Source organism: Poromitra crassiceps (genome assembly GCF_964638095.1).
Source record: "Poromitra crassiceps genome assembly, chromosome: 14".
Taxonomy (NCBI): domain Eukaryota; kingdom Metazoa; phylum Chordata; class Actinopteri; order Beryciformes; family Melamphaidae; genus Poromitra; species Poromitra crassiceps.
The window spans coordinates 35563587-35578098 of record NC_139633.1 but is presented as its reverse complement, the minus strand read 5'-3'; the positions used below and the strand labels follow the sequence as shown (position 1 = coordinate 35578098).

The following is a 14512-nucleotide window of genomic DNA, read 5'->3' as shown; positions in this document are numbered from 1 at the left end:
ACTTTGGTGCTTAAAATCAGGGTAGAGGTGACCTTAAGGCCTGGGGGTCTGTCTTGCCTCATGGAAGCTGAATTTGGTCCTTTAAAAGAGGGCGATACAAATCTCGGCGGTTTGTACCTGCTGAGATTTGCATCCCCCTGTTTCAGCACAAAATATGGAGCTTCATTTCATTGTTCCATAAGAACTTGTATTCCGGTGAGCCAGGTAGATGTCAGAAGCTCACTGGGAGTGAAGTGCAGTCAGCAGGATTCTCATTGGTTCAGATGTATCTCCATTCATGAGGAGCTGAGCTGAGCTGAATCTTCTGAAAGCGATTAGCCACAAAACCTGTCATGCTTAATTTTTTATATATCCTAAGAGCACTTTAGAGTTGCTCCAGAAGAACTTCTCAGCATCGGTAGATCCTAATTCCTGATTGGATGCTGCTTATCTTCACAGAAAAAACTGCAGCTGTCAATTCCAATCTTGGCATAGTTGTGACTTTTGTTAGTGAGACACATGATTTTCCTACAACTAGAGCGCAGTAAACATCTCCCTCTTCATTTTGAAGTCTCATGTATGAACTAGGGATGCACCGATATGAAAATTTTGGCCGATGCCGATATCCGATATTAACATTGCTGTTATGGCCGATAACCGATATTTACCGATGCCGATATGATCTGTATAAAACCACATTTTTATGATCGTCACATTTTGTACATACTGAAAAACACATGTTAACACTGAATTTGAAAAAGTTATGCATTTCTTTATTTGCAAAGCCTTTGGAAAAGCCCATAAATCATAGATTTACTGCATTATTTCATCTCAATGTGAAGAATTTGGCTGATAATGATAACCGATATTAACATTGCAACATCTGACCGATACCGATATGTTAAAAAATGACTAACATCGGCCGATACCGATATGATTGCCGATATATCGTGCATCCCTAGTATGAACACTGTGTCCTAGATCCTATAGTTATCAATACACAGAGACAAATATAACCAACCTATGTAGCCACCTATCTAGTCATCACTCCAACATGCTATTGTGGCCTACACATAATTTTGTCTTTGTGTATCTATGTAGATTTGTTCATGTTGCAGCCGAAAACTCAGAAAAATTTGCCTTGATCTGAAAAATGTGCTGCAATTTCACTCAGTGAAATTTTGACGTCAATATTCACAGTTGCATTGATTGATTATAGGTTTGGAAAAAAATATGATTGACGTGTGAATTAATGGCACAAAGGAATTACTCTTGGTGTGTAAAGGACCTTTATTCATGTGAGAGACTCAGATCAAAACTAAACATGATGAATGTTCACTTCCTTCAGTTCTTCAGTATAAATGTAAAGAGTTGTGGGATGAATAGGAGCTATTGGCTGGTTGGCTGGTGTTAAATTCAAGCCCTTTTAAAGTTTCTCTCTCTGTCTCTCTCTCAGTGGATGTCAGTGATGTCGGGGAGCCTTCAGAGAACAGAGGAGCTTCTCCTCGTCCGCAGCCTCCCACTGACAGTCAGACTGAAGGTAAAGCTATTCTCTGGCTCCCCCTGGCTGCCATGTTGGTCTTCTCACTGACCATTGTGTGTGGCTGTTAAAATGATGAACGATTTAAGGCGCTGACAGGGTTCTGCGCACCCTCGACTTGGAGCCTTGCCGCCGACTAGCGGCGACACCGAGACTGTGCATACTCGAACGTAACTCGGAGCGTTGGCTGCGGTACACGTCCAAAACACTAGGTGGCTTGTGGTACACTTATGTCCGTTACATATGACGTTATCGTGTCGTTTACCAAGAACTTGCAATTATGTCGGTGGGGGGACATTTTATTGTCCCTCCATTTCAAAACTCATTCCGGTGAGCCTGCAGAAGGCTTTGCTAGATGAGTAGTCTCTTAAAACAGACTGTTTCATCTACATCCGGCGAATGCAGCTATACACAGTCTGTACGTTACACCCCCAGAACATGCACAAGGAAGTTGGGAAAAAAACCTTCAGACAGGAAAGAAGTTTGACGGAATCCGACCAATCACGACACGTGTGTCCACGAAAAATGCGGCATATTGGATTCTGATTGGACTAATGAGCGGAAAACCCGCCTTTCTACTTCCCATTCCGGTTGGTGCATGATTCTCCCCCACGAAGTACAGACGGTATGGTGGAAGCATTTGAAAATTGCGGAAGCCAACTCGTCTGTTCTAAGAGACTACTAGATGAGGGACAAGCACTGTTAAATAAGGAAATGGCATTTCCTCATTCCTCACAAGTACTTCATGTGCGCGGCCCAAGGCAACGGCCAATCACAGCTCTCGTGCTGGTCATGTCACGTCCGCGTTGATGCCGCGGAGCCACATTTTCGATGAGCTGCACGCCCCCTCCACCGAGCTGCGCCCATAGGACACCCAGTAGCGGTGACCCCCTCGGCGCAGTTAGTGCCGGCGATTTCGCGTGAGCATAATTTGCGCTTTAGTTCATACAGTATGTTTCTTTTACTTGATGTCACAGCTCCTGAAAGCCTTATAAACTACATAAGATTATATGACCCATGAGAAGGCGGGTATTATGAACTATAGAGACACTGTGGAGCACGTCATCATTCAGAAACCACGGCCTAAACAGGGGAAAGCAACTTCTATGATATCCTGAAGAAACAGGAGAGGTTTCTTATGGTGGACCTCAACCAAGAAGGTTACAATAATATAATGTCTATATATAGGTACAACATACAGTAGGTACTTTACAGTAATATAATGTCTATATATAGGTACAACATAGGTACTTTACAGGTATTAAACAGCTCTGGTCATGTGACAATTCACATGAAACATGTGACACTGCACATATTTGATTGAGACACTTTGTTACGTCAATATTTGCAGTAAATCTATTATATCTATAAACAATTTGACATTGATAGTTTATGAAGTTATTTCACCCTATTCTGTGCTGTTTTGACTTACAAAATCGGGGTAGAATAGAGCTGGAGGGTGAGGGTCTCCCCTGTGTCCTTGAGGCCGAATTTGGTGCTCAAAATCCGGGTAGAGGTGACCTCCAGGCCTGGGTCTCTCCTGGCTCATGGAGGCCAACTTTGGTGCTTAAAATCAGGCTAGAGGTGACCTTAAGGCCTGGGGGTCTGTCTTGCCTCATGGAAGCTGAATTTGCCTCCTTTAAAAGAGGGCGATACAAATCTCTGCGGTTTGTACCTGCTGAGATTTGCATCCCCCTGTTTCAGCACAAAATATGGAGGGGATGCAATTCTCACCAGGGATGCAGAATTCTTCATTACACTGGTTTGGTTCAAAGTGTGTGTCAGGAGTGAAATAATGGAGCTAATATATTGTTTTATAACTGCAGAGTGATGCACTTGATAATCTTTCATAATCAAGACATTGATTTTCCTCTGGTCAAGTTTGTAGGTGTGACTTGTGTCCTTATAGTTATCAATAAACACAGACAAATATAACCAACCTATTGTATGTAGCCACCTATCTAGTCATCACTCCAACATGCTATTGTGGCCTACACATTATTTTGTCTTTGTTTATCTATGTAGATTTGTTCATGTTGCAGGCAAAAACTCAAAAGAAATCTGCCTTGATCTGAAAAAATGTGCTGCAATTTCACAATATGCACGGTTGCATTAATTGATTATAGGTTTGAAAAATATGATTGACGTGTGAATTAATGGCACAAATGAATCACTCTTGGTGTGTAAAGGACCTTTATTCATGTGACTCAGATGAAAACTAAACATGATGAATGTTCACTTCCTTCAGTTCTTCAGTATAAATGTAAAGAGTTGTTGGATGAATAGGAGCTATTGGCTGGTTTGCTGGTGTTAAATTCAAGCCCTTTTAAAGTTTATCTCTCTCTCTCTCAGTGGATGTCAGTGATGTCAGGGAGCCTTCAGAGAACAGAGGAGCTTCCAGTCAGCCACAGCCACAGCCACAGCCACAGTCTCCTCCTCTTCCTCAGCATCCCACTGACAGCAGTCAGACTGAAGGTAAAGCTATTCTCTGGCTCCCCCTGGCTGCTATGTTGGTCGTCTCACTGACCATTGTGTGTGGCTGTTAAAATGCTGAACGATTTAGTTCATACAGTATGTTTCTTTTACTTGATGTCACAGCTCCTGAAAGCCTTATAAACTACATCAGATTATATGACCCATGAGAAGGAGGTTATTATGAACTATAGGGAGAGGTAGGAAGAACTGGACGGACAAACATCTTTATTTGTCACACGACAACACACCCATGTGGCCAGCCACACACACACACACACACACACACACACACACACACACACACACACACACACACACACACACACACACACACACACACACACACACACACACACACACACACACACTTGGAATGCGTGCAGCAGCTCGGGTAGCCAGTGACCAAGATGAAAGCTTAAGACAAGCGAGTTCGATCGATACTTCTTGTAGGTGTTTTAGGTCCAGATGACATTTCAGCTAATCTCCATAAACAGATATCTGCATTATGAGAATTGTCTCTCAACTCCAACTCCATTCTGGCATCTCAGGTTGCTATCTGACAATGCCAGAAGAGGAAGTCTTGGCCCGGATGTCCGCTCTACATGGAAAACCCTGAAATATTGGCTGTTGCCCCCAGCATCTATTAGTCATCAGAGCGATAAGATTACGGGGTTCTGAAACTGAGACAAGGCTTCCTCGTTCTGTGGTTCTTGTGCTAAGTGTAGGAACACTTCTGACCTCTGGATCTCCGAATTTTGACTCTGGAATTTCATCTGATGGCAGCTTCATTTCATTGTTCCATAAGAACTTGTATTCCGGTGAGCCAGGTAGATGTCAGAAGCTCACTGGGAGTGAAGTGCAGTCAGCAGGATTCTCATTGGTTCAGATGTATCTCCATTCAAGAGGAGCTGAGCTGAGCTGAAACTTCTGAAAGCGATTAGCCACAAAACTTTTTATATATCCTAAGAGCACTTTAGAGTTGCTCCAGAAGAACTTCTCAGCATCAGTAGATTCTAATTCCTGATTGGATGCTGCTCATCTTCACAGAAAAAACTGCAGCTGTCAATTCCAGACACATGTGTGAGAACATGATTTTCCTACAACTAGAGCGCAGTGAACATCTCCCTCTTCATTTTGAAGTCTCATGTATGAAGACTGACCAACACTGACCATAGCTCTTCATGCTGGCATCTGAGAAATGATGCAGCTCCATCTTTCAGACCTTCCAAATTTCCACAATCCTGAGAGGATCGTACAAAGAGGCCACCATAGTCAAAATGCCACTGTGTTTTGCAGGCTGATCCTTGGGGCTAGAGGGGTCGGGACTCCCATGGGTCCCGCTGGACCCAACGCAAATCTCGCGGGAATGGGCTGTAATCGCGTTGGCACGGGCGGTCATAAAATAAACAGTGGGTCCCACGATTTCAGTCTCTCCTGGTTTACTGCTGAGTAAGCCCTCGTTCACACAGGATGCCGAATGTAAGCAGAACTGAAGCTTGAAGCAGGCACAAGCTGAACGTACGCCTTACCGTTCACACAAGACGCCTTGTCTTTTCCTTCATGCCTGCGGCGGCGCGGCTTCACGCTTGGAAATTCGGCGTCAATCCTGAATGATCGCTTCGGTGTGGCGTGAGCGTGGCTTCGGCAAGGCGTCAGCCGCAAGGCAGTTGAAATTGAGGTTTACATAAAAAATCCTCCAAGGCACTTGGTTCAAAGTGTTGCAAAGTGGAAATAGTTTCCAACAATCCAATTTGCCATTTTCAGCGTGTAGCAACGAGCTAGCGTGTAGGTTTCTGCCGTTAGCTTGCTAGCTAGTTCGTGCTTTTGTTTTAACTGAGGGCACTATTTACAGCGACACACAGGGAGAAGGGAGCGGAAGCCGCTCTGATTGACATGGTCGGAGCCAATGACAGAGCTTGTAATAAGCCGGGAGCGGACATCCGGCAGCGACTGAAACTGTCGCTCCAATGGGGAGCAGCTGTAGAGCAGGGGAGGGTTTATACCAGTAGCCTGTTTCCGTGCAGCCAGGCGACTCTCACGGAAGGGAGGGGAGGCTGGCCAGCGAGACTAGACCTGTTCTGAACACAATACATTTCTATATATGGCAGCAGCACCGTGGAATAGGCTTCCAGTAGAAATAAAAACTAAAAACTAGTCAGTCTTACCTCAGTTTTAAAAATAAATGTGGTAAATGGATGGCTGAACAGGTTTTATGTAGGACTTTGGAATGTATACTTTTTATGTCATGTTTGTGTGTATATATAATATTATGTACTGATGCCTTCTTTGTTGTATTGTGGTGTCTGTCTGAGACCAAGGACCACGATGGAAACAAGTCTGACTTTGTTCTGTCTATCTGTGGTGTTTTAATGAGATTTAATGAGACGTCTTTTTGTTTCATGTGTTTTTAACAAATCAATCAATCAATCAATCAAAACCAATCTTGGTTGAGCTCCTCGACCAAGAAGATTACAAAAATATCATGTCTATATATAGAGTATTTACTTTTACTTTATTTATTTATTTATTTATTTATTTAATAAATTAGTCATTTTGATTTCCTTTCTCCTCAGGGGTGCGCTTTGTGGAGAAACACCGGTGTGAGCTGATCCAGAGAGTGAGAATGGTAGACCCAATCTTGGATGAGCTCCTGAGAAAGGGTGTTATCGACCAAGAACGCTACGATCTTGTCAGATCTAAATCTGTCACTCAGGAGCAGATGAGAGAGCTCTATACCTTTCTGCATGCCAGTGATAAAGTCAAAGATATCTTCTATGATATCCTGAAGAAACAGGAGAAGTTTCTTATGGCGGACCTCAACCAAGAAGGTTACAGTAATATAATGTCTATATATAGGTACAACACAGTAATATAATGTCTATAAATAGGTACAACATAGGTACTTTACAGGTATTAAACAGCTCTGGTCATGTGACAATTCACATGAAACATGTGACACTGCACATATTTGATTGAGACACTTTGTTATGTCAATATTTGCAGGAAATCTATTGATACCTCCTTCAGTGACATTTTTAGAGCCTTATAAGCAAAAATGTTTTTTACGGGTGGGATTAAATTGAATGCAGCAGCCTTTAAACAGCACTACATTAGGAAAACATGATGTGATTTTTAAGAGAGCCCAGTTCAATGAAGTACCGCGGGACCCCGCCTTTTGTTATAGCAGGCGGGAGCGGCTGGTAATAACGTGGCTTGCAGGCGGTCAATGACACACACGTTGTGGGAGCGGGCGGTAATGATCAGAAATCCAGTGGGAGCGGGATTTAAAAAACAGTCCCGCTAGTGGTTAGACTCCACTTCCCATTGAATCCGGAGAAATCTCTCAAGGGGAAGATCATTGAACGTGAGGTCCACACTTCACATTGGATGCTGGTTCAGAGAGTGGTATGCTGGGTTCGATTCCCACCTGGGACGCTGTGAGCGCTGCCGCTGAAGGAGTGCGTGCCCGTCCGCATGTCCTCGAGTGCCCACCGCCCGGGTCGTCAAAAGGGCCTTTCTCTGTGGCATTTGCATGTTCTCCCCGTGCCCCCTGGGGGTTTCCTTCATATAGGAACCCCTCACCAAAACATGCAATATCATGGTCGCTGAAGTGGTGCCTCCTCTGGTCGTTAAGGGCACCTGTTCAGAGGGAGGGGAACTCGTTGGAATAGCGTGATCCTCCCACGTGCTATGTCCTACCGGTGAAGCTTCCCCTGTCAGGTGAAAAGAAGCGGATGGCTACTGCCCATGTCTCGGAGGAAGCATGGAGCCAGTTTCGGCTCTCCCCAGATCAGCAGAGGGTGGATCAGCAACCAGGATAAATACATTAAAATTAGCACTAATGGAGGATGAAATGGGATAAAAACTATTCTGGGAAAAAAGGGAGAGTGGTATGCTCTCTAGGACAACTGTATAATTTGACAGTCTTTATGTACAGTAGTTGGAGACCACCCATGGCACAGAGTTAATTCCCTTCTCTGGCAAGCTGAATAGCATCTTCAGTACTTCCAACACTTGTGAGGCCGCCATCTACACTCTATATCTTAACATATCTTTAACATTTCTCAGCACAAAAACACAAACGTGTCTTTGATAACTCAACAATAGGATACAGGATAGGTTAATGACATGGGCATCCATTTTAATTATTTCACCTTTGATTCTGAGATTTTTTTGTCAGTTTTGAACAATAGGCGAAGGCTACATTAGCCTACTCATCATCCCCAGCACCCGCTACTATAGTGAAGCAAGACGCCAGCCGAAGCCATCAAATAATGTAGTCTTTATCATTCCTCAATACAAAAACACATGTCCTTATTATGTTGCATCTCTCTCCCACTCTCTCTCTCTCTCTCTCTCCCTCTCCCTCTCTCTCTCTCTCTCGCTCTCTCTCACTCTCTCTCTCTCTCTCTCTCTCTCTCTCTCTGTGTGTCTCTCCCTCCCTCCTCTGTCTCTGTCTCTCTTTCTCAGGGGATGTCAGTGATGTCGGGGAGTCTTCAGAGAAGAAAAGAGTTTCCTCCAGTCAGCCACAGTCTGCTCCTCTTCCTCAGCTTCCCACTGACAGCAGTCAGACTAAAGGTAAAGCTCTTCTCTGGCTCGTCCTGGCTGCCAGTATGGCTGTTAAAATCAGGAAGGTCTTAACTGAGTCTTAACTTGGCCTAAAACTTCCTAGCAAGCAGTTCTATTTTAGGAGTGATTTAAGAATGTTCTTCTCAGAGTGACTCACCTCTGAGAGAGTAATGGTCAAGAACGTTGATCTTAGTGAGGAGGTGTGGTCCACTCTGTTGCTAGGTATGACACTCTTTTAGATGCTGTCATTGGTCCATCAGGACAAATCTCAACATGCCTCTTGTAATCATTCAGAATGTACACAAGGAATCAAATAATCACACAATTTAGTGTACAGCGAATAGAAGTGTAGTTTACTTACTGTCAAAAATGAAAATCCCTGTTTAATGAATAGTTAGTCTGTCCCATCAGTGACCTAGACAACACCGGGCTAACCCCCTGTATCCATACATGCTTTTCTATATGGTGGCAAGGTCCACTCGTCCAGTGAATGAAATAAACTGCATCATAGGTCTTTTTGGCCAGCGCACGCAGTGGTGCAGGCCCTATAACAGGGTTTGTCCACCCAATTTACAAGCCCATTTGGGAGACCATTTGGAAGCCCATTTGGTCGCGTAACACGTCAGAACGGAGCACTTTAGCAGAGGAGGAAATGGGAGATCTCCCAAAAACACAGAGAGAGGTAAACACTGCGCATGTGCTTATATTACCGAGATTATTAATGATACAAAGTGGGTTACCGGTAAAGCCATCCTTGAAGGCAGGGGTATTCAATTAAAATTCAAAGTGGTCCAGTTAGAGAAAATGTCCTCGAGCAAGGGTCCGTAACATCGCAACGTCTAACTTTTGTGACTATTCAGTGCCATATATATTGAAGTAGCCTAATAGTTGTATTAACATCTGCATGTAGTCAACAACTGACTGTTAAATCAAATAAAGTAATTCAGTATTTCAACAATGTTTATTTTCAGAAAAAATATATTTGAAAATAAAAATAAAATATTTTCAGTTTTCACGTTTAACGGATATTAGGTGCACTGCGCAGATCACACACATCAAAAACCTTCCCTGGAAAATAGATGTTTAAAACAAATTGTGAATGGAAGCAACCCATAACTAATTAGCGGCTACTTGTAATGCAATATCTGAATACTGCCTGATATCACAACCTGCCTGTTCCACTAAGGCTGCATGTAGTCAGGAAAACATTGTATTGATGTTGACAGTGAGAACATGTTTGTTATTCCCAGAGCACCAACCTTTAGTAAAAAAATAAAATAAAATAAAAAATAAAATAATAAAAACAAGCTCACAAGCATCTGTTAATATGCTACCTGTCAAATAGCCTAATACTTTTAGTTGCAGTTTAGATTTCATGGATGCTACTTTGTTCTACACAGATTTGCTGGTGAGAACAGAGCCTCCACAACTCATCACATGGTACCAACAAGAACTCCAACCTCACTTGAAGGACCTGTTTGAGTGGGTAAAAGTAGGATGGTCTGACAAGAACGATCAGAATCTTGTTGATATCTACACATGGCTCTACATCACATATGGAGGTGACATACGCAGGCAGCATGAGATACGGCAGATTGAGATGACATCAAGAACAAGAGCAGGCACAGAGGAATCCATCAAACTCAGTGACATCTTCAAACACCCTTCTGGAAAAGACATAAGAACAGTGTTGACCACTGGGATTGCAGGAATCGGCAAAACGTTCCTTGTGGCCAAGTTCATCCTGGACTGGAGTGAAGGAAGAACCAATCAAGATGTCCATCTCATATTCCCCTTCACCTTCCGCCAGCTGAATTTATGGAAGGGAGAGAGTTTTAGTTTGGCAGAACTAATTCACGAATGTATCCGGGCAACCAAAGTCATCAACAAGGAGGCTCTGAATTACATCTTCACAGAACTGCAGGAGTCAGCAAACACCAGATACGACAAGAGTAACTTCAAGCTCCTGTTCGTGTTGGATGGTCTGGATGAGAGCCGCCTTCAACTAGACTTCACTGCCAATGAAAAGTGCTCTATTGATGTGTCAACCAGAGTAGAAGTACTGCTGACAAACCTCATCAAGGGCAAACTGCTTCCCGCTGCTCGCCTCTTGATTACCACACGACCTGCAGCAGCCAGTCAGATCCCTGGAGACTTTGTTCACATGGTGACAGAGGTGAGAGGCTTCAGTGACCCACAGAAAGAGGAGTACTTCACGAAGATATGCACAAATGAGAAGGAGGCCAGCAGCATCATCTCCCACATCAAGACTTCACGAATCCTCCACACAATGTGCCACATCCCAGTCTTCTGCTGGATCACTGCTCTAGTTCTGAAGGCTCTGTTGAAAACCAGTGACAGAGACCTGCCAAAGACCCTGACTGAGATGTACATCAAATTCTTGTTGTTTCAGATCGATCAGACGGAAAAGAAGTATGATGGTAAAGGCTGGATTGAGTCACTTGCAAAACTGGCTTTTCAGCAGCTGGAACAAGGCAACTTGATCTTCTATGAGGATGACCTAAAAAAGAGTGGCATTGCCTTCAAGGAAGCCTCAGTGTACTCAGGTGTGTTCACAGAGATCTTCAAAGAGGAGGATGTGCCAAAGGACAGCTCCAAGATGTTCAGCTTTGTCCATCTGAGCATGCAGGAGTTTCTGGCTGCTCTTCATGTGGTCCTGTCACTCAACAACAGCAACACAAACGTAATGCCTAAGCCACGACTGAATGTCAAAAATCTGAGGATGTTGGTCAGCAAAACATCTGCCACAAAAGTCTACAGGATTGCTATTGACAAGGCCTTACAGAGTCCAAATGGACACCTGGACTTGTTCCTCCGCTTCCTCCTGGGACTTTCACTGGAGACCAATCAGAAGCTCCTAAAGAATATCCTGACACAGACAGCCAGTAGCTCACAGACCAATCAGAAAATAGTCCAGTACATCAAGGAGAAGATCAGGAAGGAACCGTCTGCAGAGAGAAGCATCAATCTGTTCCACTGTCTGAATGAGCTGAATGATCATTCTCTAGTGGAGGAGATCCAACAGCACCTGAGATCAGGCAGTCTATCAACAGACACACTCTCCCCTGCTCAGTGGTCGGCTCTGGTCTTCATCTTACTGTCATCAGAAGAGAAGCTGGATGTGTTTGACCTGAAGAAATACTCTGCTTCAGAGGAGGCTCTTCTGAGGCTGCTGCCAGTGGTCAACGCCTCCAGTAAAGCTTTGTAGGTGACAATAAAACTGCATATATTAACTGTATTAAAATGTGATCATAGTGACGTGAACGTTCACAATCACAACCACCAATCATGACATCATACATAATGTTAGGCAAACAACAGATGACTAAGTTAATCGTTAATGATAATTTAATAACAACAATAGCCAATAAGCTGCATCTAGTCATGGTGCTAAGAAATCCATGGTGCATCATGAGAATACAGTACTTTAATTGAATTAAACTAAATTGTAAATTGTATTAATAATGTACCATACTTGGTAATGGCACTTAGGGGGACCTGATGAAGTGCAGTGCCGGAATCTTGTGCAATTTGGCATAGCGCCACCTATTGGCAACACAAAATGTGGTTTATCTCAAGAGCCGTTATTCAGATCGACTTCAAACTTGGGGAGTGGGATGCTGGGAACTTGGCAGTCTATTGCCTAATCTGCAGGGCTGTCCCAAATACCATAGTTAAAGGAGAATTTCAGTTTTTTTGAACCTGGACCCATCTCCTGGCAATAATTATGATTTGGCCACTCACCCAGCGATGTCCACGGCGTTTCTGGCCGTCCTAGCGTTGCTTTGAGATCAATCAACTGACTTCCAAGTCAGTTTTAAAATGGAGCTGATTTGGGGCCAAGTGTGAGCCTGTCTTTCCTGCATCTAAATAGCTATTTTTATTCCCGTTTCCGCCACATATAGTAATAATGTGATCCCTCAACATCCACCAGAGTGATATTTCGCCCCAGGCCATTTCCTGGACTCTCACAGGGATCAAATTACCTCAAACGTGATCTCGGTCACCAAGTCTCGTGAAGTCCCGCGATACTTTCCTGCCGACTGGCCAACTACAGGTAGGACGCTTTGCGGTGGTGGTTTTAGCGTAACCTATGTGGGGTTTGGCATAACCTTCGTTATTTCGAATCCCACATAGGTTACAAAAACAGTCCGATTGTTTTCATATGCGTGTTTTTTAATCCGTCATCTGAAAACACAGACGGGTCCCAGCTCGCAAAAATCTATTGACTGATGTGAAAAACGCAGAAAATCGAACCTCGTCCGAAAACTTAAATGACGCATGTAATTGTCGGACTTGGTGTGTCAATGATGATTGACACAAATGAGGTCGTATTCTTTTTTTTTTCCGTGCGTCAATTTCGGACGAAAATATGGACTTGGTGTGCAAAAGCTATTAGAGCGTTGACGCTTTGCGGAGATAAAATCGATCATAATCAAAGCTTCTACGCCGGTATTTTTTTCGTTTTTCTTTCTTTTTTTGGGGGGGGGGGGGGGGATGGGGAGTCACACAAAAATAAAAAGTCCAGTTTGCCACGAAATGTTGTGAATTTAACGTCATAATAACAACACGTTCCAGGCTGTATGTACATCCATCTGATAGACGGAGCCAACTTCAGTTTCACTACCAGTCAGTAATAACAAATCCATGTGATAGACAGATCCATAGTATCTGTGACTGCTGCTAATTCATAACATTATAAACAAATTAAAGGACTTGAATTCACTTGAACACTTGTAACGTTACTCACACTGGGTTAGAAAAGAAGTGTACGAAGATTCATGTTTACAACAGCTCTGCAGACCACAGCTCAACGTCAGGTGTGACTACTGGCTGGCTGTTGGGTCCATTTGTTTGTTCTCACGGCGCGTGCCGGTGTGAGTTCCCCGTGTTAAAAACAGTGTTGGCCTGAATGACCCGCCCAGCCAGGAAACTAGAGACTGTCTCACAAAGCTACACTCCACGTTAGATATTATGGAGAGAGAAAGAGAGAGGAGAGGAGGGGAAAAAAACAATAACAACAAAGCGTCGATTGCTGATTTGAGTGTCGATTACCATGGCAATGATTCTAGCTTTGAAGCGTTGATTTTTTTGGGTCAGCCCTACTAATTTTGTGCTATTCGGCATAGCACCACCTATACTGACAAAAACAAAAAGCGCTTTATCAAAATGTGACGTGAGTACTAAATGGAAAACATTTTAAAGTTGTTTGTCTCCATCACTAATTCTCATGCAGACTGAGTGGCTGTCAGCTGTCAGAGAGAAGCTGTGGAGCTCTGGCCTCACTTCTCAGCTCCCAGTCCTGCAGTCTGAGAGAGCTGGACCTAAGTGACAACGAACTTCACGATTCCGGGGTGAAGCTGGTCTCTGCTGGACTGCAGAGTCCACACTGCAGACTGGAGACTCTCAGGTAAGATCCATTCACAGCTTTCCTCATGTGATTTGACACGTTGATTTCTCCAAAATAAGGTCCCTGCTCTCAAAACTCTCAGGTCAGTATTCCTCAATCTGCAAAGGGAGACTCTGCAAGTTTGACATCAGGACTCCAGAACATTTTGTCATTTTCACTGAAAATAAAGTTAGGATTTTCCAGAATGTGTTTTGTCTTGACCAACATTCATACACAGCTCTGAACCTGGAGGACTGAGAGAAGATCACCCATGCTTTGATCTCGTCATTTTGAATACTTAAACAAATAGTAAGCAACTTTAGGAGTAACACTTTATAATTACTATACACTATAAAGCATTAATAAAGCATTAGTAAATACTTAACTCATTGAGTGACATGGACGTCTTTCGACGTCCAATTAAATAGTGAGGTAGAGTGCCACGGACGTCTTTCGACGTCCAATGCGTTTTTTGATGGTGGGACGTCGACCAAAGCCTTCCGCAGCTCCTGTACAACTACTGTAGCTATTGGAGGTCT

General features: G+C 43.5%; 1 protein-coding gene across 2 annotated transcripts in view; it reads left to right on the top strand.

Moving 5' to 3' along the window:
- The window catches only part of LOC310789453 (NACHT, LRR and PYD domains-containing protein 3-like), a 94861-nt gene that overhangs the window by 44854 nt on the left and 35495 nt on the right, over nucleotides 1–14512 (top strand). For both annotated transcript variants that reach the window (XM_083651096.1, XM_083651095.1), the window contains 6 exons: nucleotides 1436–1519; nucleotides 3872–3994; nucleotides 6568–6822; nucleotides 8465–8572; nucleotides 9964–11788; nucleotides 13821–13994. In XM_083651096.1, coding sequence (XP_083507222.1) covers nucleotides 1436–1519; nucleotides 3872–3994; nucleotides 6568–6822; nucleotides 8465–8572; nucleotides 9964–11788; nucleotides 13821–13994 — 2569 coding nt within the window. The remainder of the gene's footprint in view (nucleotides 1–1435; nucleotides 1520–3871; nucleotides 3995–6567; nucleotides 6823–8464; nucleotides 8573–9963; nucleotides 11789–13820; nucleotides 13995–14512) is intronic.